This window comes from Carica papaya, chromosome 7 (assembly GCF_054855325.1).
Source record: "Carica papaya isolate Zhongbai chromosome 7, ASM5485532v1, whole genome shotgun sequence".
NCBI classification, from domain to species: Eukaryota; Viridiplantae; Streptophyta; class Magnoliopsida; order Brassicales; family Caricaceae; genus Carica; species Carica papaya.
The window spans coordinates 15,716,318-15,744,220 of record NC_142315.1 but is presented as its reverse complement, the minus strand read 5'-3'; the positions used below and the strand labels follow the sequence as shown (position 1 = coordinate 15,744,220).

At 36.1% G+C, this 27,903-nt stretch overlaps 1 protein-coding gene across 1 annotated transcript; it reads right to left on the bottom strand.

Annotated features, from left to right (window-relative positions):
- Positions 1-41: 41 nt before the first annotated feature.
- On the bottom strand, positions 42-27,770 carry NFC5 (nucleosome/chromatin assembly factor group C5). Its single transcript, XM_088208388.1, has 16 exons — positions 27,611-27,770; positions 27,117-27,412; positions 26,508-26,571; positions 25,426-25,512; positions 25,260-25,322; positions 24,899-24,964; positions 24,745-24,819; positions 24,078-24,153; positions 23,555-23,762; positions 18,496-18,577; positions 18,299-18,372; positions 18,065-18,176; positions 17,882-17,956; positions 15,980-16,056; positions 668-767; positions 42-408 (listed from the first exon to the last, which is right to left on the bottom strand). The coding sequence occupies exons 2-16, from the start codon at positions 27,335-27,337 to the stop codon at positions 307-309; spliced, it is 1,482 nt and encodes a 493-aa protein (XP_088064514.1). The 5' UTR covers positions 27,338-27,412; positions 27,611-27,770; the 3' UTR covers positions 42-306.
- Positions 27,771-27,903: the final 133 nt, after the last annotated feature.

Sequence of the window (27,903 nt, the reverse complement as noted above, 5' to 3'; positions counted from 1 at the left end):
GCTAAAGGGAAATAAGTCCAAGAAAGCCCAAAAGAAAGAGATTTAGAAAAAGAAGCCATCAGAGGCCGAAGAACATATTTCCAATATCAAAACCTGTTGCAGAGCTACCTAAATGGTTTAAGTGGCCAAGCCAAATCTCAGCGGTTACAACAAATTGACTACAAATTCTTTGTTGTCTCCAAATTACACATGGATAATTCATCACCATTTCTCCAACCTCTTTAAAATCTAAATATAATTCACCCACATGATAAAAGTACCTAAATTCATTACACACCACTCACCTCTTTCATCTTCTTATATAGTTCAGGGTTTTGAAGCACATGCAACCACATGTGACTTGAATTTCTCGAGCTCTGCCAAAACATCTTCCTCAGGTCTGTATATCAGATCACTCATCCGCCAGATCTGGCACAACACCACCAAATTTCTCACATTATCAACAATTCACAAGACAATTTGCAGAATGAATAATCTCCAATAATTATTTAATTTGGAAACACCAGCAGCATACATTTCAGTAGCTGCACTAAAGCTTCAAATTTAATGCAATATCCACCAAGTTTATTTCTTCTTTTGGGTCAACTTCTCACATCCAAGTACATTTTTCCTTGGTAAATCAAAAAGTAAACAGAAAAAAATAAAGAAAATCTTGTAAGGTATAAACCTGTAATGTTCCACCCCCACCAGTAGTATCACAGTCATCAGACACACTAACAATAGTCCACGGATCAGATGCATTCCAGTGGAAATCAACAACTTTATCTCTGTAAAAATAAGTATAAAATAGTATAAATATTAAACAATAAGTAATTGCACACCAGATAACTAGACAAAAACAATAATCAGACATTTAGAAAAATAGTGTTAGACAAACACAGAGAAAGATACACAGCCAGGATCAGTATCGTTTTCTTAATAATGATGCACCACCGAAACTGCATTATTTATTTATGGTTTTAATTCATTTATAGTACTTTTCTGTCTAGTTCTGCTATGATGTATTTATGAATTAAATTATAGAATGGTTGAGTTTGGCAACTTCCATGTCCATAAAACTTAAAGATGAATTAAGGATCTGTCACTGCCACCATCCCCTGCTTCTGGTGCCACCATCTCCACCGTCACCTTTATTAATATGAATCAAGAAAAAGGTAACATGCACTTTTGTCTATAGTACTCATTTCTCTAATCATCTCAAAAATATGTAGACTATGATCCTTTTCATAGCTAATCTTACTCAACCCAACAGCCTTGTCCTATTCAATCCTCAACACTACCCAACTGCGTAACCAATGTTAATTACCAACTTATGTCAAAAGCTTAAAAGAATAAAAGTTAAGTGACCAATTATCCTAAAGCTAAAAGCTTAAACTAACAAAACTTTTATATTCTAATTCAGCTCCACAAGCACAAGCTCTCTAGTATAAATGGTACCAGCAAAATTCAAGCTCTTAATTTCTAACTCCGATACATGTACGATGATAGATTATTCTAAAATTTAAGCTACCATGAAAAGATTAAATCTATAGCTTAAATACCTAAATGGCTCAACAACTGACTTGCTTGAAGCCATGAAAGATGCAATGCCTAGGCCAACTTAAAAAGAATTGTTGCTGGTTTCAATTAGATACTATAATGGTTCAGAATCAAAACAGGTAGGTTCCTTGAAGTCATCCACAAGAAGCTTCATTTGAGAAATACTGGCTCCTAAAAGGTTCTCAACCAAGTCAGTTATAATGCTAATGTTCTTAACTAGCCTAAAGACATGCATAACTAGAAGATCTTTTTCTTTTATAAGATTGATCTGTATTTAATTTCCTGCTAAAATTCTCTTTAATATTTTTCTATATATATTCACATGTTGTAAATTAAATATCATGAATAAAAATTTAATAAACAAAAAATTTAATCACAAATTTTCATGGTGCCAAAGCAATGGGCCAAGTCCGCATCGATCTTTTTTCTAATAAATGCATCTCTTCTAGAAATTAGGATTTGTTGCACATTTTAGCTTTAGAATTATTATGGTTATCCGAGAAGCAAATACAATCACACAAACTATAACTGATTTAATGAGCTATTCGAAGTTTCAAAGTTTGAATTACTCCATGGATACAAATGCATGGCTTAGTCCTTGCAACAAATGATATTGGTGACCTCTCTGAACGCTAAAAAACTTTTTTCTCCTTTTATTGATGACCAAATATAGAATGGTCATGGCAAGAACCAGTGACCTCTCTGAAATCACATCTCGGTCAGATAGAATTATTTCTATCAAATCACCCAAATCAGAAACCACTTAAATTTCAATCACATACCACAAACTAAATGAAAGCAACTACATTTAATAGTCTCAATCGGTTAGGATACTTATATGCGGAAAAGGGAGCGAGACACATTAAAAAGTTTTTCCGTTAAATCTATCTTTCACGACTTGCAACAAGGATATCTATCCGTAACCCAATACTACAGTATGCTTACATGAACAGGCAATGGCTCGATGTGCCTGAGGACCTTGCGCCAAACTGTCCAGATGATACAAAATAGTACAGAGAAATTGTTGAAAGAAAACGAAATTTTCAAATTTCTTATAGGATTGAATAAAAATCTGAATAAAGTCTTTAAAAGAATACTCTAAATGAAATCATTACTTGTTGTTCATTAGGTATTCTCCAAAATAAGGAGAGAAGAAAGCTAAAATAAGTAATGCTAGGAAATGAATTTACATACCCTACTACTGAGCAAAACTCTGCCCTATTTATCGAGGCTCTCATCCCAACTCAAACAACCGGTTAAAAAAAAAAAAAATCTTAGTGTGATCATTACAAAAAACTAGGTCATACTCGAGAATTGCTGAAAAGTTAATAGAAAACCAACTTACCACAAAATCAACCACTGACAAAAAAAATAAGAAAAATCATTCCTCTATTGATGAAAGTGCCTCTACTAAAGAATCATGTCCATTCAATAAAAAGCAAGTAAAAGCCCTCCAAAAAAACATTCCTACATCAAAATTCCAATAATAACATAAGATTTGGGATAATAGTCAAAAAAGATATTTCCTTTGATGCTCTTACTGCTATTTCAGGAAGTCAAGATACTATTATTTACTCATAAGCATCCAACCACATGACGAAAAATAAAACATTGTTCCAAGAATATAATTCATGGCAAGAGAATCCACCGTAAAAATAGTAGATAGATCTTACTTAAAAGTGGCGCTCCCTTGGCGCCTACCATAATATATATACTTACACTTTCTTCTCAAAAAGAAAAAAAAAAGTGGTCGGAATAGGTGAAATCCCCCATCTCAAATGAGTTAATCTTAAAGGGAATACTTCATATATCTAATTTGAATTGCAACTTGTTATCAATAAATAAACTTACCTAAGATCATAACTATATTACTAAATTGTTCTCATAACTTATGCAAATTTCAGGATTTAGATTCGAGGAGAACGATTGGCAATGTTAAGATGTACTCCGAGCTCTTACTCTTCAAACATACTAGATCTTTCAGGAAGCAATCTCGTAATGCAGAATAATTGAGTCCTAAGACAGTCCAACTTATTTATACAATCTTAGTATTGGGACACCAAAACATTATATACCTTCAAAATTGTTCCCTTATTCAGAAATAAAAGTTCAAAAAATTTTGTTATGATTAATTGTCAAAAATACTTGTATTATGTCTCATATTGCCCTACAAAACCTCTAAATTGTTTGCTATGATACATAATGATATATGATGGCTACTTAAAACTAACAATATTATTAGTACTAGATGGTTTATATTCTTTGTAGACGTTCATACAAGAATTACATAATTATTCCTCATAAAAGAAAAATACAAGTGTCAGTAAATGCTTTATGATAAAAATTACTCTCTAAAAATTTCTCTCTAAAATTCTCTTTACTTTCTCAATCTTTCTCAACCTTCCACTCTCTACTATCTCCTCTCCTGCTACCTTCAAATCCTTATTAAGTTGCTCTTGCCGACCTCCAATCTCGGCTGACCAATTCCTCTTTCTTCCCTCAATACTCCCCGAAAACAGTAAATGCTTCGTCCTTATCAGGAGAAAATCTTTCGACATCATTTGCGATGGAAAGAAGCTTGACGGGCTAGAATCTACGAAAATAGAAAAAGTAAACAAAATTTCTATCACTCTCAACAAAAAAAAAAAAGTTGAATGGATGATTGAAAACCTAAAGGACTTCTATTGGAACAGAGGCAAAGATTCATGGGGCAAAAACATTAAAGGACAACATCATCATCTCTTCCTTGCTTTGATCTGGAACAGATGGGGCAAAAATCTTATATTATCGGAAGAAAGAGAAGGTTCTGTTAAAAGAATTTTTATCCACGATGGTTTTTAGGCTGGGGCTGGTGGCGCACTATGAAAGCCATTTTTGAACTCACTGATACGCCTCTGAAAAACCCGTTTCTGGAACATTCAGATCATATCTCTCCTATTTGCTGCTTTCATTAGGTACAATTTGTACCCTCTCACGTATCTTTATGCTGCCCGAACTGCAAGTACACCTATCGCTTCATCATTTCGATGGGAGAGAAGAAATCATACGCAGATGCTCTAAAACCCCACAACCCTAACCCTAAGCAGGTGATAACGACTCTATCCGACTTGAACAGAAACCCCAAAAATCTGGCTTTTGAAATTCAAAAACCGAAAAGCAAAAGCGGGAAAAGGTCACAAAAGAGGGTTTTCCAATCCATATGATGACTCACCATCCTAAGAAGCCCAGGTTCATTTGGGCCGAAAAGGGGAAATGAACAAATGAGGTGGGCCCAAGCAACATGAATAAACCGAAGGCTAGCCCAACCAAAATGCATCAAAAAGTTAAGTGAGCTTGGAGAGAAAAGAAAAAGGATCCGCAGCCGAACCCGAAACCAATTTCAATCATATTATCATAACCTCAAACGAAAAATGAGAATTCGATCTTGCAAAATCTAAACCCTAGAATCCCTTGTCAAGACATGGCAGCTAATGTCTTTTGCTCAAGCTTCTAGTTTGGTGCTCAACAAATCTCATGCAACCCAATTATGAGTCTCGAAGACGAATTACTCTCTGGTACGAACTACGAATTGGTGGTGCATTAGTCCAAAAATGAATGTCTAACTGGCGGGTTCGAAGATTCAAGTAATGATAGAGTTCTGTCTAATGTTATCGAGTCTATCGATGCTCTTCTGAAAGATAAGCACAGGTATGACCCTCAGCTATTCTCTTATTGGATTACACATAATATTTTTTGCATCAGCAGACATTTTGGGACTTCTTTTTGTGGTTATGACATGGAGGTTAAAGCTTATTTATTGAGTTGGAGAAAAAGCCAATAATTTGTAAAAGCGAGCCAATACTCTTGCACTCTAGCAAAAAGAAACAGACAATAAGTGGATCCGGAGAATTAAATTGCTTACAGACGTCAATCAATTATGAGGATCGCAACAAAAAGTCAAAGGAATCAGAGGCCATTTTCATTCAACCTAAATGACTAACAAAATTACCTCTCTGAATGTTAGAGATCTTAACAACCATAAAAAGAGGGTTATATTCAGAGGGAGCCTGAATAGATGGAAGCCTACTGTAACACCCCAAAAACCTTCGTGCTTAATTTGTAACGTGAATCCCTATTTATTCAGATCCTAAGACCGTTTAAACTCCTTAATATTTAGTATTTTAAATTTTCGAAAGAATTTTATATTTTATATTACGTATTTAAATTTCGTATTTTATTTAGTTAAATAATTATCGAAATTATTTATTTTATTTTTCTCATAGGCAAATTATATTTTTTTAAATTAGATAATATAAAAATATTTTGAGAAAAAACAGAGGAAAAAAAGGACAGAAATCCTACAGGAATGCCCATGGAAAGAATCCCACCCGTGCGGACTCCACACCCCACACACATGTGCGTGCGTGCGACTAGCACAGTACGTGCGCACTATGTGCACGTCCCGTCCGCGCAGGGCGTTAGGCGCAGTCTACGCACGGATAAGCACGCAGCTCTGTGTGCCCTATGCACGCGTTGTTCGTGCGACACACCTGCATGCAATAGGTTTGCACGCATGGCAGGCTAGGCCTGCGGCGCGCGGCAAGCTGGGACAGCGTGCGCTGCCTCAGGTAGGGCGTGCCACCCTCTTGGGTGTCGTGCTCTGCCTTCGAGCGGCGTGCCGCTGCTGACTTGGGCGGCGTGCCACCGTCGCTCTACCGACGTGTCGCTATCGTTTGGGTTGTGTGCTTCTAATTTTCACACCGCCGTCACATCACGTTGTCCATCCGTCGGTCACATTTGTTGGTCGTCACATCTCACCTTTCTCATTAACTTTCTCTCTCTTCACTAGATTTCGTCACTTGGTATAAATCTAATGGTCCCCATTTCTATAAATAGGGACCCTAACTTCACCATTTCCTTGTTACTCTCATTTCTATTTTTCCATCCACCAATAGCTTTAGAGAGAGAAGGAGAAGATAATGAGAAAAGGTGTAGGAAACATCATGGTTTCGGTAAGAAATTTAGTATTTACTTTTTAAACATCCTAAGTAGTATTTCGATAGTAAAATTAACAAAGTTTAAATTAATGATTGCATGATTAAATTTTGTGTTTAAACGAAATAATTTTACGTGTTAATGAATGTTTTATGAGCGTATATGAACTTATTAGTTCATGCGATAACTTAAATAATTTAATACCTGAGATAAATATTTATATGTGATGCAATTGACGAACGAAAAATGATTAAGCATGAAATGATGTAGACATGAGAAATATGCATTGGTACTGGCATACATAATTCATAAAGTATTTTGTTAGACTTTTTATCTCTGACAAGTTTCTATTTCTCCCCCATCTGCTCTGAAAAAACATGAGAAAACCGCTGCCTGTGGATGACGGTATACTCTCTGACGAGAGTGGTGACGCAATATGATTGTAGCGGCCACATTTGGCGAAGTACAACAATGACCATAGTTAACATTTAGAACCACTATTGTAACACCCCACCCATTACTGTATTAAAATGATTTGGAAATCCTATTTATTCGGGCATTTGACCGCATTAAACTTAATTAATTTACGCTATTTGATAATTTATCGTAATTCGTAATTTTGGTTGATTTTTATTTTTATTTTATTTTATTTTATTTCATTTTAAATAATTTTATTCTAACCCATTTAAATTAAATAAGAAAATTGAGAAAAAAAATTGAAAAATGACGAATCAGGAAGAAAATCCCACGGAAAAAATCCCACGAGGGGTCAGGACCTATGCGCGTCCTATCACGCGCAAGTGGGCTGTCCGCATGTCACCTTGCATGCGTATAGGCATCGCACATTGTGCTCGCGCTATCCACGCAGCAAGCATGCGCAGATAGGCCTTATACGCCTGGGCCTGCGTGCAATAGGCCTGCACGCACGACAGGAGACCTATGAACCTGGACGCTAGCCTGCAGCACATTGGCCGGGGCACTGCCACCTCAGGCAATGCGCAGCCGCTGCCTTGGGCAGCGCACCACCACCATCGATGGAGGAGGCCCTCCTCCCTCGTTTTTTGTGTCGAGCATCCTTTTCTCCTCTCTTCACCAGATTTCCCCACTATGCGCGAATCCGACAGTTCCAAAACTCTATAACTTGTCTTCCCCCTTCCTTTCCTCTCCACACTTCTATTCTTTCATTTTTTAAAGGTTTAGAGAGAGAGAGAATGATTGTGAGAGAAGAAGAAAAAGAAAGGAGAACGATGAAGGAGAAAACGTCAAGATTTCGATAAAAAATCTAGTATTTCTTTCGACGTTTTAACGAATTCTTCTTGTTTTCAAGCATGTTATGTAAATTGCATACACTTGATGAATTTAGATGTGATAAATATAATATGTAATCGGTAAAATTAAAAAGTATAAAAGAAAAGAGAAAGAAAAAGGTGGAATGAAACATGTATGATCTGAAGTGTATCTGTATTGACATGCATATTGCCTATTACATCCTGTCGCGTGCAGGTGTGCCGTCCGCACGTCACCTCGCGTGTGGATACATGCCGCACATTGTGCGCGCGCCGTCCGCGCAGCAAGCATGCGTGGATAGGCCCTATACGTCTGGGACCTGCGCACGCGACAGGAGACCAATGCGCCTGCAGCGCACCGACCGGGGCACTGTCACCTCGAGTAATGCGCCGCTGCTACCTTGGGCAGCGCACCACCAGCATCGGTGGAGGATTCCCTTGTTTTTCGTGCCGAGCATCGTTTTCTCTTCTCTCTTCACCAGATTTCGCAACTTGGCACGAATCCGACAGTTTCAAAACTCTATAAATTATCTTCCCCTTTCCCTTCCTCTCCACACTTCCATTCTTTCATTTTTTAAAGGTTTAGAGAGAGAGAGAGAGAGTAGTCCTAGTAAGAGAAGAAGAAAAAGAAATGAGAACGGTGAAGAAGAAAACATTAAGATTTCAGTAAAAAATTTAGTATTTCTTTCGACATCTTAACAAATTGTTCTTATTTTGAAGCATGTTATGTAAATTGCAGACACTTGATGAATTTAATTGTAATTAAATATAATATGTAATCAGTAAAAGAAAAAAGTATAAAAGAAAAGAAAAAGAGAAATGCGAAATGAAGCATGTATGGTCCGAAGTATATCTGTATTGACATGCATTTTATATCAAGTGTCTCATTAAGTTTTTATCTCTGAGGGGTATTTGTTCTCCTTACCCTTCAGGGCATCTGTTTCCCCCTCCCCTATCTAATCTCAAAAGACGTAAGAGTACCATTTCCAGTGGATGACAATGTACCCTCTGACGAGAATGGTATCGCACTATCTGTAAGGATTACTCATGGCTAAATAATATCGTGACTATAGATATCTGTTAGGGCCAGTATGGCTGGCACGACCGTCATCATAGATCGTACCATAGTTTGGTCAGGCGAAAATAGGTCGAAACAAATTGTTGTATTTATATCTAATCTAATCATTCCACTTGAATAGTTGAAAATCTGTATCTACCCTCAAAGATAGTAGTTGTAATGACTTCGCGAAACATGATACGAAAATCTAAGTATTTCATAATTTATTTTATTTTCTCTATTATCTGACATGATGTATGTTTGGTTGCCTGTATTAGCGTATCATTTTCTTAACAAATGAATTATTTTCATAATGTGAGATAGATAAACGAGAAAGTTAAATGGTAAAATAAAATAACTAATTTTTGAAATCTTACGATGTTAATTTAATACTATTTTTTTTAATGAGTATATAAAACTGACTCCTCTTTTTATGCCCCCCCAAATGAGGAAAAAAGTGAAGAAACGAATACTGACCTATCCTTGGAAATCTATAAGGATCCCGTGAATCCACAAGTCAGAGTGCATAATTGTTCCCGCACTCTGATGAGTCCAATAGCATAGTAAAAGAAATGGCCCTTATATTTTGTTTTATATTTGGCAACCACTTCTAGTCTCAGTATATGTATGTATTAAAACTCATGTATTTGTAAGAAATTTGTAATAATTTTATTCCGCTGCATAAATTTTATCATACACTTATTATTCTGAATCTGTATCTAACACCTATTTACCTTAATTAGCACTTGCGATATGAAAACTATGGTTGGCACGGTCGTGATCATAGATCTTGTTATGGTTTGTCAAGCTGTAAATGTGTTGTTAGTTTGGCAAGTCACAAATTGTTGTTATAAATGAAATGAATTGGTCATTCCACATAGTTAGTCGAAAATCTGTATTGCCCTTCAGTAGATGAAAATCGGAACAACTTTACGCAAAGAATAAAATGAAAGATAGTACATATCATGATTTGCTTGATTTTCTCTATTTTCAGCATAATTGATTTTATTGACATGATTATGACATGATGGATTTGATACTTTCTTTAATAAAATAAATTATTTTCATAATTAAGAATCCTAACATGACTCTTTGATGGTAAGTAACGATGGTACTTTTAATCACTTTTGAACTTTTATGATGTTTTTTAAATACTGTTTTCCTTACTGAATATATGGAACTCACCACTTTGCATGCCCCTTCCAGATAAAAAAGATAGTAAGGAACCGATCGCTGACCTACCCCTTGAAGCTTTTGAGGATCCCGTGGATCCATGATCTTTTATGAGTGCATAATTTGTTTCGCACTCTTATGAGTCCATCTTTCGTGGAGACTTGTAATTAATTTTGTTTCTGCCTTAGTGATGTATAGAACTCTATTATTATTTTATAAGAGATTGTAATTATTTATTTCGCTGCATACATTGATCTATTATGCACTCATAATCTGTTTCTATATCTTGCACCCTTATGTCTTAATTTACATTTGGGATGTCACACATACCATCATTTGCCTTCAGGAAACGAAAATTGAGGTAATCTATGAAAAAACTATTCACAATTTGTGGAAAACGGCCGACATTTGCTGGCATTTTCTCCCTGCTAAAGCTTCTGCTAGTAGTATTTTAATTATGTGGAGAACGGACAGACTTCAATGTAAAAATGTCATCACAGGTGAAGTAACTCTTTCTGTTTTCTAACAACAATAACAATTCTTGGTATTTCTCAGGGGTGTATTGCAGAGGCAACTCTTCGAAACGTATTCTACTTGAAGAAGAATTATTTGATGTCAAAAATATCTGGGGGCTCAAGGGTATAGTTGGCGATGATTTCAACAAGATCTTTAGGAGCTCTGAAAGATCTGGCAGCAATTACTCCAAAAATGATATCAATGATTTCAGGGCCTTACTTGACAAACTTGATTTAAATCATTTGCCTCTTACGGGTGGAAGATGGACTTGGAGTAATCAAAGAAGCCAACCATCATTCTCTAAAATATACAGATTCCTCATATCATTCGAGTTGCTTTTGGAATTATCTGGTATCAATCAAAATGTTCTCTCAAGATCCACTTCAAAACATTTCCTGATCTCTCTGACCATGAATGGTATCAAATGGGTTCCTGTTCCGTTTATAGACTTGACAACAAATGGTTGGATCTAGAAAGCTTTAAAGATTTAGTCACTAACACATGGAAAAACACTCATGTTCAGGATTCCATCATTTACAGAATTGTTGTCAAGCTAAAATCCCTCAAGCAAGAAATTAAAAATTGGGCCAAAGATATGGGCAGAAAAGAGGAAGAGTGCATAATTGATCTTATTTCTGAAATTGATATCCTGGTTAGGAAAGAAGAAAATGGTAATCTAATTTCTTGGAAAGGGAGAGGAAATGTCACTTGAAAGCTAATTAAGCCAAGAAACTACAAATGGAAGCCACCTCCTGGAAACAAAAATCAATAGAAAAGTGGCTCAAATATGGAGATAAAAACTCCAAATACTTTCATATGTTAGCTGATAACATAAGAAGAGTGAACTATGTTGAAGAACTTAGTATGGATGGCAAGCGCATCAAGGGTAATGAGGCTCTTAGAGACGGGGCAAAAGAGCATTTTCAGAAACTGTATAAAGAGAGCACCAATTACAGGCTCAAACTCGGCAACCTCTTTTTCAACTGTCTTGATGAGGTTCAAAAAAATCTACTGGAGGAATCTTTTGAGGAAGAGATCTGCTGTTGTTTGAAAAATCAGGATGAGGATAAAACCCCGAGTCCGGATGAATTCAACATCAAATTTTTACAAACTTTTTGGGAGGTCATTAAGCCTAACATTCTTGATTTCTTTAAGGATTTTCATGCTCATGGTAAATTTGTTCGCTCTCTCAACTCAACCTTTCTTGTTATGATTCCAAAAAAAGCTCACCAAAAATATCAATGATTATCTTCTTATTAGTCTCATTGGTTGCATTTACAAACTGTTATCGAAAGTGTTGGCTAATAAACTTACGAGTTCTGAAATATATAATCAATAATTCTAAAAACACGTTTTTAATGGGAGACAGATTACTAATGTCATCATTATTGCTAACGAGCTTGTGGATGAAACCATTCGACATAATAAGAAAGGTATCTTACGAAAACTTGACATGGAAAAGGCTTTCGATCATGTTAACTGGAATTTCCTAGATTATTTGTTGCAAAGAATGGGTTTTGGCAATAAATGGAGAAATTGGATCAAATCTTGTGTCGCTACAACCAGCCTTACCGTATTAGTGAATGTTGGGTCTTCCTCTTTTTTCACGGCTACTAGAGGGTTGAGACAAGGGGATCCACTCTCTCCCTTTTTATTTATGATTGTAATGGAGGCTTTGCATCAACTATTAGAGAGCTAAAAACATTCAGCTTATTAACGGAGTCTCGGTGGGAAACAACACAAGACACATTAAAATTTCTCACCTTTTCTTTGCGGACAACACTCCTATTCTGTCAACCTAACACAAGTCATTTAATATTTCTCAAATGCATTCTGATTTGCTTCCAAACTGTGTCAGGATTAAAAATTAATCTTTGCAAATCAGAATTAGTTGACCTAGGCTGTTGCAACACTGGATATACATTCTGTGATATTCTTAGCTGCAAAAAATCGACCATTCCCATTACCTACCTGGGTGTACCTTTGGGAACCAAGAAAAATGACAAAAGATGCTGGGAACCGGTAATTGAAATGTTCAACAGCAGATTAGCCACTTGGAAGAGGAAATTTTTGTCTAAAGGAGGTAGATTAACATTTATAAAGAGCACTCTCTCTAATATGCCTATTTATTACCTATCTGTTATTAATATTCCCACAAATGTTGCCAAAAAATTGGAAGTCATCCAATGCAATTTTTTATGGGGTGACAATGAAAACAATAAGAAATATCATCTGGTTAAGTGGTCAGATGTTAAAAAACCCTTGAAGGAAGGTGGCTTGGGGCTAAGATCCCTGACTAAATTAAACAAGGTCTTGCCTGGGAAATGGATTTGGAAAATTTGGAACAACAACAGTTTATGGAAATTGGATATCAACTGTAAATGGTTTAAAGACAATCCTCATGATCTTTCCCACATTCAGAACAGCAACTATCGTATTAGCATGCAGAAGAACATAATTAATTTGAAAGACGTTTTTCTTTGTTGTAAGTGATCTACCGGGAATGGTCAAAAATTTTGTTTTTGGGATGATATTTGGTGCGGAACTGAAAAATTCAAAGACAGATTTCCTCACACCTACGGTATCGCTAAGAACAAGTATGCATCTGTTTGGGAAGCTATTGGTTCGGCCTGCCAAGTTTCTTGGAATGTCCTGGTCACGAGAAATCTTCATGATTGGGAGCTGGAAGATTATGAATCCCTACTTCTTACTTTGGCCGACATTACTCTCATTAATAGGGATGACAGGTTAACTTGAAACCTCAAAAAGAATGAATTATTTTCTGTCAAGTCCCTGTATTACTTCCTAGACGGTCAAAAACAGAACATTCAAAGAAATTTTCCATCCACGATTATTTGGAAATGTGGTGCTCCTCCAATGATATCATTCTTTGCTTGGGGGGCTGAAAAGAGTAAGATACTCACTCTTGATAATTTGATGAAAAGAGGTCACACAATTGTTAATAGATGTTTTCTATGTAAGGAAGACTTGGAAACTTGTAATCACATTCTTTTGAATTGCCTCACTACCCGAAATCTCTGGAACATGATCCTGGAGTTGTTTGCGGTCTCTTGGGTATTCTCCAGAAATGTCAACTCAGAATTGATGGCTTGGGAGGGCATTGGCAGCAGCAATAAATTCATCATACTCATTCCTCTTACTATATTTTGGGTCATCTGAAAGGAAAGAAACAAACAGGCTTCCGATGAAGTCGAATCTGATTTTAACATCATCAAGAAAAACTGGTTTAACTATTTTGGCTCTTATATTTCAGGGTATAACCTTGGTTGTTTTGACGATTTAGATATTATTGTAAATATGCTAATTGAGATGTAAATTCTATACATGGGGGGTGCTCCCTCATCAAATTTCATGTGTTGATACCCCTCAAACAAAATAAGATGGTTGAAAGGAAAAATAGACATTTCTTGAAAGTTGCCCGATCTCATGTTCACAACTCAATTTTAAAATTTTTCTGGAGAGAAACTATTCTAAATACAACTTATCTCATTAATAGAATGTCTTTTAGGTCCTTGAGTTTCAAATCCTCTACTAAGTTATGCTTTAATATTTTCCTACCACTCAACTTCTATCTACCCTACCCATCAAAGTCTTTGCTTGTTCAACTTTGTTCACAAACACAATCACAGAAGCTAACTAAACCACACAAAAATGAAATGCATCTTTGTTGGGTATTCATCAAACCAAGGTATATGAGTGCTATTCACCAGTCATTCAAAAGTTTTATAACTCCATGGATGTCACTTTTCATGAGAACCAAAGATACTACAAGTTAGTATTCAAAGAGGAGAATAATACAAAAGAATCCCAATTTTGAGACTCTACCACTGAATGTCTTCATCATCCTCCAACTAAACATATTCAATCTCCATAACATATAGATCGAGATGAGATACCTCAACCTAAAGCTACTCGCCACATTGAAAAACCTAAACTTCAAGTCTACACTAGAAGGAACAGGAACGAATGAGAGAAAGAGCCACAACCACCTAATCAGAGTCATGAACCCAATCTGAATAACTAAATATTTCAGTTAATCCAACTTTCGATCTCTCCCTTGATAATATCTATGATGATAGACCTATTGTTTTAAGAAAACAAAAAAGAGCATGCACTAATCAACAATTCACAATTTTGCTTCATACAAAGATCTATCATCAACTCGCTAGGCATTTACTAACAATATTGATAAAACACATACCAAGAACAAAATATAAAGGATTAAAAGTATTCAAATGAAAAACTGCAATCATCGAGGAAATCCAAGTCTTAGAAAAGAATGAGACTTGGGAAATAATAGAATTACCACTTATGAAATACATATTCGGCTGTAAATGAGTGCTCACAATCAGACATAATATTGATGATAGTGTCAACAGGTTTAAAACTTGATAAGTAGTCAAAGACTTTACTTAATCCTGTAGAAATCCACTATGATTCTGCTTTATAAAGAGATTTCCCTAAAGATATCAATTTGTACAAATTAGAGTTCTACAAGAAGTCGGATTCCTATAGTGGGCATGGCAGAACTCATGACAGTACCATTCCCATACACCTACTGCCATTTCCAGGCCTAAACTCATGCTATGAATGCAAAAATGTCGTTGATTACAAGAGCTTATTAGCAGGGGCTGACATTTAATTGAGTTCTACGATTTCAACTAGACAAAGTTGAGCTTTTCCCCAATCAGGAGAAATAATGGGGCACCACAATTATAGCACATTTTATTATTTTCAATTTTCTATTTATAGTCATATTTTTTCATTAAAAAAAAGAATTTTTTAGTACTTTTTTTCCAGATACTGTAAAGCTTTATGGAGTAATATTCTTATTTTCTTGCTCTATCTGGAGTAGTATTACATGTGAGGCTATTAATACCCATGTGATCGCTCTCTTTCTTGTTCAATACAATTATTTAGTTATTTCCAAAAAATACAATTATTTAGAAAATTCTCTCAATAGCTTAGGGTTGTGAAATGCAATCAATTCCAAAGCATAATATATAAGAAACCCAAGTGTAATATCTAAGTTTAATTCTACTCCAAAAGAGACAGATTGTCCCTAAATTAGTTCTAGGTTATAACCAAACATGTTATAGTGAGTGCTTGATTGGCCTTTATCTATGGTTAGACCATAATTTGGCCAGAAAAGCCATTGAGTGGTTAGATGAACATTCCAGCACAAAATCACAAAGATTAAAGCTGATAATTGCTTGCCTTCCACGCACATCAAACAAAATATAACAAAAGCAAGAATGCAACAAAGAAAACTGATATATATATATATACATATGGAAACAAAGGAAGGCAAGAACACAAACAAGAACTGAGTCTGATTTTTGAACACATTTAATAAAACTAGAGAAATAAAATATATTAAATGAAATTTTACAAGAAAGAGGAAATTACATACCTATGCCCAGCATGCTGAAAAAACAAGCCAGGGGGAGTACTTGGAGCTCTCGCTGGACGCTCCACCTTTTTAACAACCTGCAGTATTAACATTCTTTAGAATAAATAGTTTCCACTAACATTCAAATACATTACTACATACAGCATATAAGCACTTTAGTTGTAACTCCAAAGAGCTGCAATCGAGTAAACTTCTTATGTTAGAATATATCCAGGTAGAATATCGGGAGGATTTCAAACCTAAGCGTGGAAATGAGCCAAGCCAACTTCGGTACTTGAGTTTAACTGATGCTTGGCACAAGGCTCAATTTTATTCATTTTGTAGACTTGAGCTAAACTCCTTTAAGAAATATAGAGTTTGACCTCAGTTTAAGAAAAGCTCGGCAAAACGTCAAGCCTGAATATGGTCAAACTCAAACTCAAACTCAAATAAGCTTAAACTACATAAAGTCCAGCTGTATTTGCTCAATAAAAGTCCACTAATTTTATTTTATTTAAACTTTAAAATACATTATATATATACATATTTTCTTTGAAATAAAAAATATAAACAGTGAATAATGCTATGGCACCAAAGGGGCACCCATGTACAAAAGATATTTACATATCAGTAAAATTATTTATGAGATATCCAATATTCTCCTCCCTATACATGTCATGCCCCAAAAAATAGAGCCAACGTAATAAAGCTATTTATAGCTAATCTTTCCCATATCAATCTCCACCCCTTCAAAAACTCTTCTATTTCTCTCTTTCCACACCACCCAAAGTACAGCTAAAAGAATTAATTTTATACATTTCTTCTTTAAAATATATTATATATTAAAGTATACTTAATAATTTACATGTAAACATCACATTTGGTTTGATTATATTGCACAATCAGAAAATTTCAGATCATTTTCACATCATTTTCGATTTTGTTGGCTCAACGAGTCTAGTTACAATGTTTTTTCATGTTGTGAACGTAAATATGCATATGGTTATATATATGTATATATATATACACACATGTTTCTCTATAGCACGTTGTTCAACTCTAAGAAAATCAACAGTTTGGTGGGTAGGCTGGAAAAAAGCAAATCCATCTAAAACTCCACTACTTTCTAACACAAACATTATGGCCTAGCTGATTCTTGGATTTGGAAATTCTGGGTCTTTCAATTAGTTTTTAAAAACTTAATAGAAAAAGCATTGAACGTTGAATCCATTCACATTTGGTTGATTGGAGCCTTAAAAACTGAAATATAGGGGAGCCCACTGAAAATGTTTGAAAGTTGAGGAAAATGAACTATCCAAAAGAAAGTGTGAGAAATTAAGGGGAAACAAAGTGAAAAGACAGCGCCTCAATATATGATTTGCGGATGCAACTCCTCCTGTGGCATCTGCTCATTTATCTCCCTCCCTTGAGGATCTACATGCATCAATGCCGACTGCTCTGAAAGAGATCTTGGTGGATTTCACCAAGGCCATCAAAAAGATGATTTTGTTTTACAGGGAGAGAAGAGATCTCAGTAGATCTCCAGTTTATAGATTTTATTATTAATTTTAGTAAATAAAAAAAAAAATCATTTAAAGAGAAAAAGCAGGAAGACAGAGAAGAAGAAAACAAAACAAGGCTTAATGGATTTTTGCTTTTTCTATTAAAATTGGACGGAGTTAGTGTTTTGAAAAAAATAAAAAAGTTTGAGAACTATTTTGTAAGGAACAGTAAGAACTAAAATGAAAAATGAGTCAAAATCCGGAGACTAAATTGATAACTTACCCTATGATTAATAATCAATTAACTTTAGGTTTTGATCCCAGGATGGTGCACATGTTAACAATGTAATTTGACATTAGATCCACATGCAAAGACAAGTATGTACATTATCCAGCTCAAAACATGTAAATACTTACTCACCTTCTCATAATCCCAAATGTTCAAGAGACCATCCTCAGCAGAACTTCCAAATACCGATGACCTATCTGGCGACCACTGGATGATTAACGAGCAGATGAAGTTAGCAAAAACAGATACTGAAAAGTAATCCTTACTACTAAAAACATCTATATACTTGGCGGATACACAGAGACTAATTCGCACCTGAACACAAAGAACAGCAGCTTTGTGACCCTCAAACTTATATACAGGCGATCCAACACCATTAGAAGTGAGATTCCGTCGATCAAACATACGGACAGAATTATCAGCTGAGCTGGAGTGGCAAAAATACATAGAACCCTTTAAAAGTTCAATTTTTTTGCATTAATCAAAACAAGAAGCCTATAATAGACAACCCAAATAGGAAGGTGAAGGACAAAGAGATAATAGAATTACCCTGTTAAAATAAGATTGTCATCATGGGGATTCCAATCAACACAGTGAAGATCAGCATTATGTGCCTTTTCAACCTGCCAACAAGAAACAAAGAGACCACATAGTTTTAAAAAAAAGGGAAATAAACACATGTTTAATCTGAAAAGTATCATCCGAAGATAAATAAAGGTCACTAGATCAACAATTAACATACATACCTTAATAGCAGGGCTAGTGCCAACTCGGGCATCCCATAATATGAGACAGGAATCATCACCTACACTACAAAACTCCTGTGCACTTCAGCAGACAAATGAATTTGTCAGGAACAAAGCCAATTAGAAAAAGCCAAAACTACAACTGTCTTTTGTTGGAAATACTGATTATGGTATAATTAATATACAAGCACCAAAAAGGTATCAGCCCATGTAAAAAGGATTTACATATCAATCAAAATATCAATAAAATCTCTAAAATCCTCTATAAAATAAAAATAAAAAAAGACCTATAAACAAAAAAAAAACCTTGTCAAAATTATTTTCTACCCCCTCAAAAGCTCCCTTATTTATGTCTTTCCACACCACCCAAAAATAGCAAGGGAAATGAGACAAACAAGTTTCTTGCCTCCGCTAATCCCCTTCCACGTCCAAATCTCACTGAACCAGCCATCACCCAACTAATGTCCAATAACCCATTCGCCAAGGTCCACAATTTATACACAAACAGGCACTATAGAAAGATGTGATTACATGACTACGCCTCTTTTTTACATTAAAAAACATCCATTTACCAATAATTTTCCTTCCCTTAATCAGCTTGTCAAGAGTAAGAATATACCATCAACCTACTTCCCACGCAAAGAAAACAACTATGCGTTGAGTTTTAACCTTCCAAATTTGTCAAAAAGGAAAACTCATGTCCATGGCATCCTTTTTTAATCAGATTATTGTAGAAAAACTTGAACAAGAAGGACCCTCTAGCATTGAGACTCCAAATTGATTGATAGTTACTCCCATTTATTATAACGGTAGTAAGGGTTTAGAGGAGAGTCTCACAGTCATTTACTCTAGGTTTCTCATAGGTTCCATATATCACTCCCCTCCCCCCGAAGGATATGACTTGTGGATTGAGATATTCCGATGTTGCACAATAGCATAGATCTGGGAGAATTGTTCTCTAAGTAAACTCACCTCTAAACCAGGCATCATGCCAGAAGCTAATCTTGTCCTTAATGTCAAACCTCCTGCTGATACAATCCTAGAATTTATTCCTGGCTATGCATATCTTTTTCTACGTTCCTTTCTCATGAGGTCTAGCTGATAGTCTAGTATACCACCCTCTATCCCTGGTCCCAAACTTCATCTCAATCATCCTCCACCAAAGACCACCTTTTTCATTTATGAATCTCTAAAATAACTTCCCCTATAGAGCCAAATTCTTCTCCACCAAAGATCTCAAACCCATCTGATACATAGGCTTTTCAATCTCATCCTACGCCACTAGATGATACTTTTTTGTATCCTCCAAATCGCCCCATAAGAACCTATATTGAATTGATTCTAATCTCTTGACCAAAGTCACATGGATTATCAAAAAGGACATGTAATAAATGGGAATATTGATCATCGTGCTTTTTATGTGTGAGTCTCCCAACTTTAAACAGGAAGTTTCTCTTCCATCCTACAAATTTCTCTTCCATCCTTCCAATCCCCTCTTAAACCTCACCACTACAGAGTCGTGAATTGCTACATCTTTATATTGAGCCCTCAATGATATCCCCAAGTGTTTAATTGACAAGTCTACGCTTTATACCCGAAAACTCCTACCAGGAGCATTCCTCCTAACACTCAGTCTCACCAATTCAGACTTAGTTAAATTTATATTGAGTCAAGAGACCACTTGGAAACTCAACAAAATGCATTTAAAATTAAGCATGGCCTCCTCTCGTCCAATTCACAAGATAACAGTGCCAAGTAGTAAAAAATAAATGAGTTACCTCCTCTATGCTCGCCCTCCCCACCTTTAAACCTTTAAATAACTCTAGCTCTCAACCCCTTAACAACATTTTATTGAGGACTTCCATAATAACTATAAATAGCAAAAGGACAATGGATCACCTTGTCTAAGGCCTCTGGAGGCTTTGAAAAATGATGACAAACCCCCATTCACCATAACCGCGTAAAAAGGTCATAGAGATAAATGAACTTATCCACTTGCATCATTTATCCTCAAATCCCAATCACTTTAGCATATAATCAAGAAACCCTCAATTTACATTATCATAGGCTTTCTCCATTTCCAGCTTGCATAAAACATCCTCTCTATGCTTGTGAAGCAGATCATTCACAATCTCATTAGTAACAAGAACTGTATCCAGAATCTGTCTACCTTCTATAAAAGCATGCTAACACTCATTCACCACCCTATACATCACCTTACCTATTCTCCTAGCCAGCACTTTTGCAATGAGTTTATAAACATTTTCAACTAAACTTATAAGTCATAAATCCTTAATGTTTATCACTCCTTCAATTTTTAGGACGAGGACCAGGAAGGAGTTTAAAGATCTAACAGAAGAAGAAAATTCATGAAACTCCTTAAAAAGCACAAAAATGTCTCCTTTATCACGTGCTGAAAAAACTCGTTAAAACCATCAAGTCCATAGGCTTTATCCTCCCTACATTGCAAGAGTCCCTCTAGAATCTTCTCAATGAACTCTCTCTCAAGCAATTCTTGACTCCATTCATCCACAGATGTAAAAGTTATACCATCCAGCTTAGGCCTCCAGCCGAATTCCTCATAGTATAACCTATACAAGAATTCCATAACCCCTTAACTCAGCTGCTCATTACAGTTCACTAAAAGGCTATCTATCTCAATCTCTTGCACAATTGATTCTCCTATGATAATTAGTCATGCAATGAAAAAATTTTGAATCTTTATCACCCTTCTTAATCCATCTAGCTCTCAAATTTTGTTTTCATGAGATCTCCTCCATCTACAATTTATTTGTCAATATAAACTTTATGGATTCACTGCAACCCATGCAACCCAAATCTTCAATGGACAAGCCACCCTTCCCTTCTAACTTATCTACGACCTCAAGATCTTGTAATAGAGATTTAGTAATTGTAGCTTCACCCTCCCAACGCCACTTCTTAATTTCGGCCTTCACCTCCCTCATCTTCTAAATCACTCTAAAGCTAACATTACCATCTACCTTCACCTCTCTCCACCACTAACTGATCTTGTCATAGAAAACAATAACTCTCAACCATTTATCCTTGAACCTGAAAGCACAAGGAACCCATTTAATACTATTAAAGACTAGCAAATGGGGAAGTGACCAGGGATAATGTGGGTGCAAAAGTTTTTAGCAAAGTCCTGATAGTTGAAATTGGCATGAGACAAACACCAAAAACCTATCAATTCTTTGACAAGCCAAATTTAGTCTTTGATTGAGACCATGTCTATTTCTCTTCCATGAGGGGCTAGTCCAAATATTCAAGCATGTCTGAAGTCCCAAAACTCATCAATGCAAATCCTTGAAAAAAGCTTTCCTAATGTCTCTTGTCTACTCAAAAACATATTGAAATCCCCTCTCACAATCCATGAAATTCCCATTTCTTTTTACAATCCTCCAAATCCTTCCACAACAAATCTCTCTCTTTGCCTTTCACCTCTACTGTATACAACAATGAACACACACCTCCACCTATTTCTACAATCTTCAAATAAGCATGAGATAGAGCATTCTCCTAATACCACCTCACGATTAAGCAAACAATCATTTCGTATAACCAGAATTCCACCAAAAGCCCCCCTAGCTGATAATTCTTTCCAACTAATCTCCTTAGTCTTCCAAAGCCCACAGACAATACCAACCGAGATGAATTCCATTTTAGTTTCCTGAAAGCATATCAACTCATGCTTTCATCTATTCACACAATCCTTTATCACCTGTCTCTTATTATGATCGTTGATTCCCCTAACATTCTAAAAGATAATATGACCTAACATTGTTTGAGTACTCTCCAACCACCCTCTCTCTTATTCCCCCTTCCGCAGGTTGTCATAATTGGTGGAGGACTACAACCTCCTCAATTCTCTAGAACCCTCCGCCCCTTGTCTGCTTTTTCCTTTGGACTTTATTCATTCCCCTCTCACCTTCTCCTTCTTTCTCTTTTCTATCTTTTTGAAAAGCATCAATAGTTTGTTCCTCTAGTCCTCAAAACTAACACCAAGCATTCTGCTAATCCGCTGGATGTTCTGAAGTACCTATCTAGAATTTTCTTCCTTAATCAACTCCCTCCTCTTCCCTCCCATATCATCCTCCATCAACACCTCATCCTTCTGCACCATAGCCATTTTGTCCTGTCCCAACTCCTCTTCAACCTCATCATACACCGCCAGAACCAGCAAAACGAATCCCCCTTCTTCCTTCTCGGCTACAGTGCTCTTTGTCAAACTAACTTCAACTTCCGTCACCATTTCACTACCCAATTCTTCTTCCTCCCAATCTCCATTAGACTTCCCCTTTTCTTTGTTACACTTTTCGCCGTCAAAATCTACCTCTAAGTCCGCCATCACAGCTGCGCTAGAAGTCTTCTAATCTCCCCCAATGTGCAGCTTGGGTTTCCCTTCTCATCACAAGTCACAGATCTGGACCTAGACCTAAAGCTTTTAACCTGTTTCCCTAACCCGGCCTGCTTGACCCACTTCCTTTTCTCAGCCATGTAAAATGTTCAATAAATCCAGCCTGCTTCTTGTCCTTGGGGTGTCCAAATCGAGGCCCATTCGAACCCATCAAATAAACACAATGACGCCCCATCCCCACATTTCAAGGTAGGTTAAATTTTGAATTTTACCCCACCCATCTTGAGGCTAGATCTTATCTTCCCTATCTGGCTCCTCTATTGCATGCCTTCCTTATCGCGTCAATGCTCCTCTCTCTTCTCACCTCTAGTCTCAGCCTCAGCTCCATTTTGCAACTTGGGCAGCACAACAATACTGGCTTATTATCATGAACTGACTTGGAGCTATACTTTTTCTTTTGTTTTCTCATTTCGATATCATTTGGTTTTACTTGCACCTCAAATTTCCTTGCCATCATTAAGAGAGAAAAAGGATGATTTTTACATGGTACTCTACAATTCTAATGAGTTCCCAACATTGAAAAGCACAATTAACATCCTATCATCATGTTTTAATTAAAAGATGAGACTTTGTCAACTAACTGCCTGAGAGGAAAAAATTTAACTAGACCATGCAAGTTACCTTGATGGACAAAATGCAACATCTTCAACTGTATCTTCATGCCCTAAATAGACACCACGAGGACCAATAGAAGGACCATCAGCAACCTTATCATTTCCTTCCCCAGTTTGCTTAATAATTGATCCACCAGACCCTGGAGATTTGGCATCGCCAGCAGTTGCTGTGATATGGTCTTGAATACTCCATAGAACCACTGATTTGTCCTTCCCTGCCGTGAGTAATTTCATATTTATACTAACTCACAAAAATAACATCTAAAAAGATAATAAAATCTTATGCAAGTAGGCATTCCTTAGCATTCCTTAAAGCATGCGTAGAAAATATAAACTTCGAAAATAAGAGAACTACAACACTTCATTAACATAATCAAAATTATAACATCCTTTTGAAGTGGAATATCAGTTCATAACATTTCATATAAAGGGGATACTTCATTACGATTTTACTTCAAATACTAGAAAACTTAATGGTATAAGAGATTCATTAACTAAGAAATTAACAAAACTAACACAAATTTCCCAACCTCCAGAGAGGACAAAGGGTTCAGTGGGACACATTGCAAGAGCAAATTCCGCATTATCTTGGTGACCAGTCAAAATCTGCAAGAAGAGTTCTAATTAAACAAGAGGGAAAAAAGCAAATGAGCACAAACATGGAAAACAATTTCTTAAATTCTTTTTCACAATTAATCCAACAAAAACTATTAGATTTCCTGCAGTCTATCAGCAAGATTAAAAATGCTTTAAGAAAAACATGAAAAATTACCAACCAAGACCTTAGAATTGTAACCAAAAGCCTTTTCCTGACAACCAATTCTCGGTATGGAATTCAACCTAAGTTTTCTAAAGTCTTTCTATTGGTAAAATGCAACATTAATTACTTTATTTTCCATCCAAATGCACATTCTATTCTATTGCTTCTCTTTTTCGAAATATGAAGTATCTCCAGGTAAGTATTGTCTATTTAGATAATATTCTAAAGCTGGTCTTACAACAGATCAGATATAGAACTGCTGGTCACTATACAGATGCATTAGCAGAAGACCTACTTAAAAAATAATTTATAAATTTAATGACACTGAAATAACCATGAGAACTCAACCAAATGGGCCTATACGATGCATGTGTAAAAATAATGTGTATTAAAGAGAAAAGAAAATAAAAAATTTGCATGTAGCCAGTAAGATGCACCAAATCTGGACGGGAATTTGTTGCTCCTAGGACAGCATGACGATTAGGTTGAGCTTCCACATCCCAAATAAGAACCTGAATATGTAGAGATACCATGAAAATCTTAATTTTTCCAAATTTAGAATCAAAATGGACTAACAAAATAAGAAGTTACCTCAGGACAGTCAGTATGGGTGGCAACAATCTTACTGTTTTGTGGAAGTTCCCTGATCCTGTTGACCTGCAAAATAGAAATCAGTAATCACTGAAAATACCATAAAGTGATTAGAATATCAGTACAATATTCTGTTATTTAAGAGAAAGCAAATCTCGAAGAATCTACAAATTACAATGAGTGTATGACGCGCAAATTTGCCAATTCCAAAATTTTGCTTAACTTCTTAGCATTCAGAAACAGGAAAGATCGACTCACACAAAGAAGTCAAAAATAAAATAAAAATTTACACATGTATTCCCTCAAAAAGAGAACATATGCAGGCATGTATCTACACAAAAGATATTTATGTCATATGCACCTCTCCAGGATGTATGATAGTCTTGTACTTCTTCACAAATGGTGACCTGGCTTCTTCATTAAACTGAAAATATAAAGCACGAGAAATAATAAAAACATACCCCGTTGTTACCGAAATTTCGTTTATCATGCAGCTGATAGAAACAATAGAACACTAAGCATATTACCTGAGATATATGTTCAGCAGCTGCAACCCTAGGTTTTACAACCTCACAATTAGCGATAACAAGAGTATTGGGGACACTACCATCAGTCTGACAATAGAAATGAAAACCAATTTATGAGAAGAGGAAAGAATCGGTAAAATCCTGCATATTACAAAGGACCAATCTTATACTGTGATGCACAAGAAACAACTTTATATGGTCCATCACTGGCCTTGGAGACCTTGATATATCTAAATATACTACTAGTTAAACCAACAATTAGCAATTACAAGAGCACTGGGGACACTACCATCAGTCTGGCAATAGAAATGAAAACCAATTTATGAGAAGAGGAAAGAATCAGTAAAATCCTGCATATTACAAAGGACCAATCTTATACTGTGATGCACAAGAAACAACTTTGTCTGGTCCATCACTGGCCTTGGAGACCTTGATATATCTAAATATACTACTAGTTAAACCAACAATTAGCGATAACAAGAGCATTGGGGACACTACCATCAGTCTGACAAAAGAAATGAAAACCAATTTATGAGAAGAGGAAAGAATCAGTAAAATCCTGCATATTACAAAGGACCAATCTTACACTGTGATGCACAAGAAACAACTTTGTATAGTCCATCACTGGCCTTGGAGACCTTAATATATCTAAATATACTACTAGTTAAACTAACAATTAGTGATAACAAGAGCATTGGGGACACTACCGTCAGTCTGACAATAGAAATGAAAACCAATTTATGAGAAGAGGAAAGAATTGGTAAAATCCTGCATATTACAAAGAACCAATCTTATACTGTGATGCACAAGAAACAACTTTATATGGTCCATCACGGGCCTTGGAGACCTTGATATATTTAAATATACTACTAGTTAAACCAAAATCAACGAGTACCTAAATGGAGAAATTTGAAGTGAAGAAAGTAAGCCACTGGAATTTAGAATTCAAAAGCATTACGCAAGGAAGATAAGATTAAGGTTTTCTTGGGTACATATTCACATAACAGAGACAGCAGAAAAATACCTGCAAAGCTTCATGGATTCAGATATCAGTAGCAACAAACAGAAGGATCAGAACCAACCTGTTCAGATAAGTAGAGACGTTGGCGATTCTTGTAAGTTGCCTGCTCAAGCTGTGGGCCCCATCTGCAAATAACATAAAACACTGACCAATAAAGAAGTGATGAACAATCATTCCCTCAAAAAGTGAATATCTCCGAGGTTGCTCAAGATTAAACCCAACTACACTTGTATTTCATTAATCCAACCCAAAATAAAAAAGACGTAAATAGCAACCAATTCGCACAAGAAAGTCGTGTCCTCTAGAGAGACAAATATAGACGTTATAGTGAGCCAAGAGAACTTCCATTCGAAAATCCACCAAAGAAATGTCAGTATAAAAATGCGAGAGCCATTTCTAGGGTTCGCAAACATCAGGAATTTCTCATCCAAAGGAATAAGAAGTCAAGAATCCAAGATCCACAGAGAGAGACATGCAATCTCCTAAATCCTAGTGCAGAAGTTAAGCACGGTCGGGAGACTGTGAGCAAGCAAAAAAGAAAAGAAACGAACATCATACGAGGTAGAAAAAAAAAGCAGGAAGACCAAAAAGAAAATAAGGCAGAAGAAATACCTAAAGTGAGTGAATGAAGTTCGATAAACCCTAGGGAAAAAAGGGAGGCAAGTGTTACCGGCAAGAGAGAGAAGGCCAAACGAGATTGTGGTTAGCGAGCCAGTCGTAGAGGACGGGAACGAGAGACTTCCATTGAGTGTACTTTTCGTCGACAGAAGGGTGGTAGGGTTTCTTAGCCTCCTTCATCTTGGGGGTAGTCTGCTGGTGGGAATCGTCTTTAGGTTTGGGTTTGCGGCCTCTCTTCTTGGGAGCAGCAACAGCTTGTTGTTGGTTCTCCATTTCTGGCACCTTTCCTCTCCCTCACACTTAATACTAACCGACTGAGAGGGACCTCGAGTGGGTCTCTGTTACTCACTAAGCGCAAACAGGAAAAAGGCAAATTAAATTGGTCAAAATCAAAGTAAAAAAGGAGGAAGATTGTTTGTAGTGGAGCGAGCAGTCAAAACTTTTAAAACGGGAATACAGTAAAATCTTCTCTTATTGGTTTTCTTTTTTAAATAATCTGAGGTTGTGTGTTTGCATATGAAAGCAGAGACAAGGTAATGGAGGTACCTGAAATGGAGATTCTATTCACGTAGTTTTAGGGTTTATCTGTCTGTATAGTTGCAGGAAGAAGAAAAGTGAGATGAGGTTATAACTTATATAGTCGGGGAACCTGCCTGCATCTGGCATTTGAATTTGATGGCAGCCTCCAATTCAATATAAAGCGCGTTCGTATTATGTAACCATTTCTTTTGGTAAATTATGATTCTTTTGAGTGTTTTTTGCATTTTACCCTTGGAGAAAAAGCGCGTGTAAAAGATTAATGGAAAGTTAAATGATAAAAGCATTTGAGACAAAAAAAA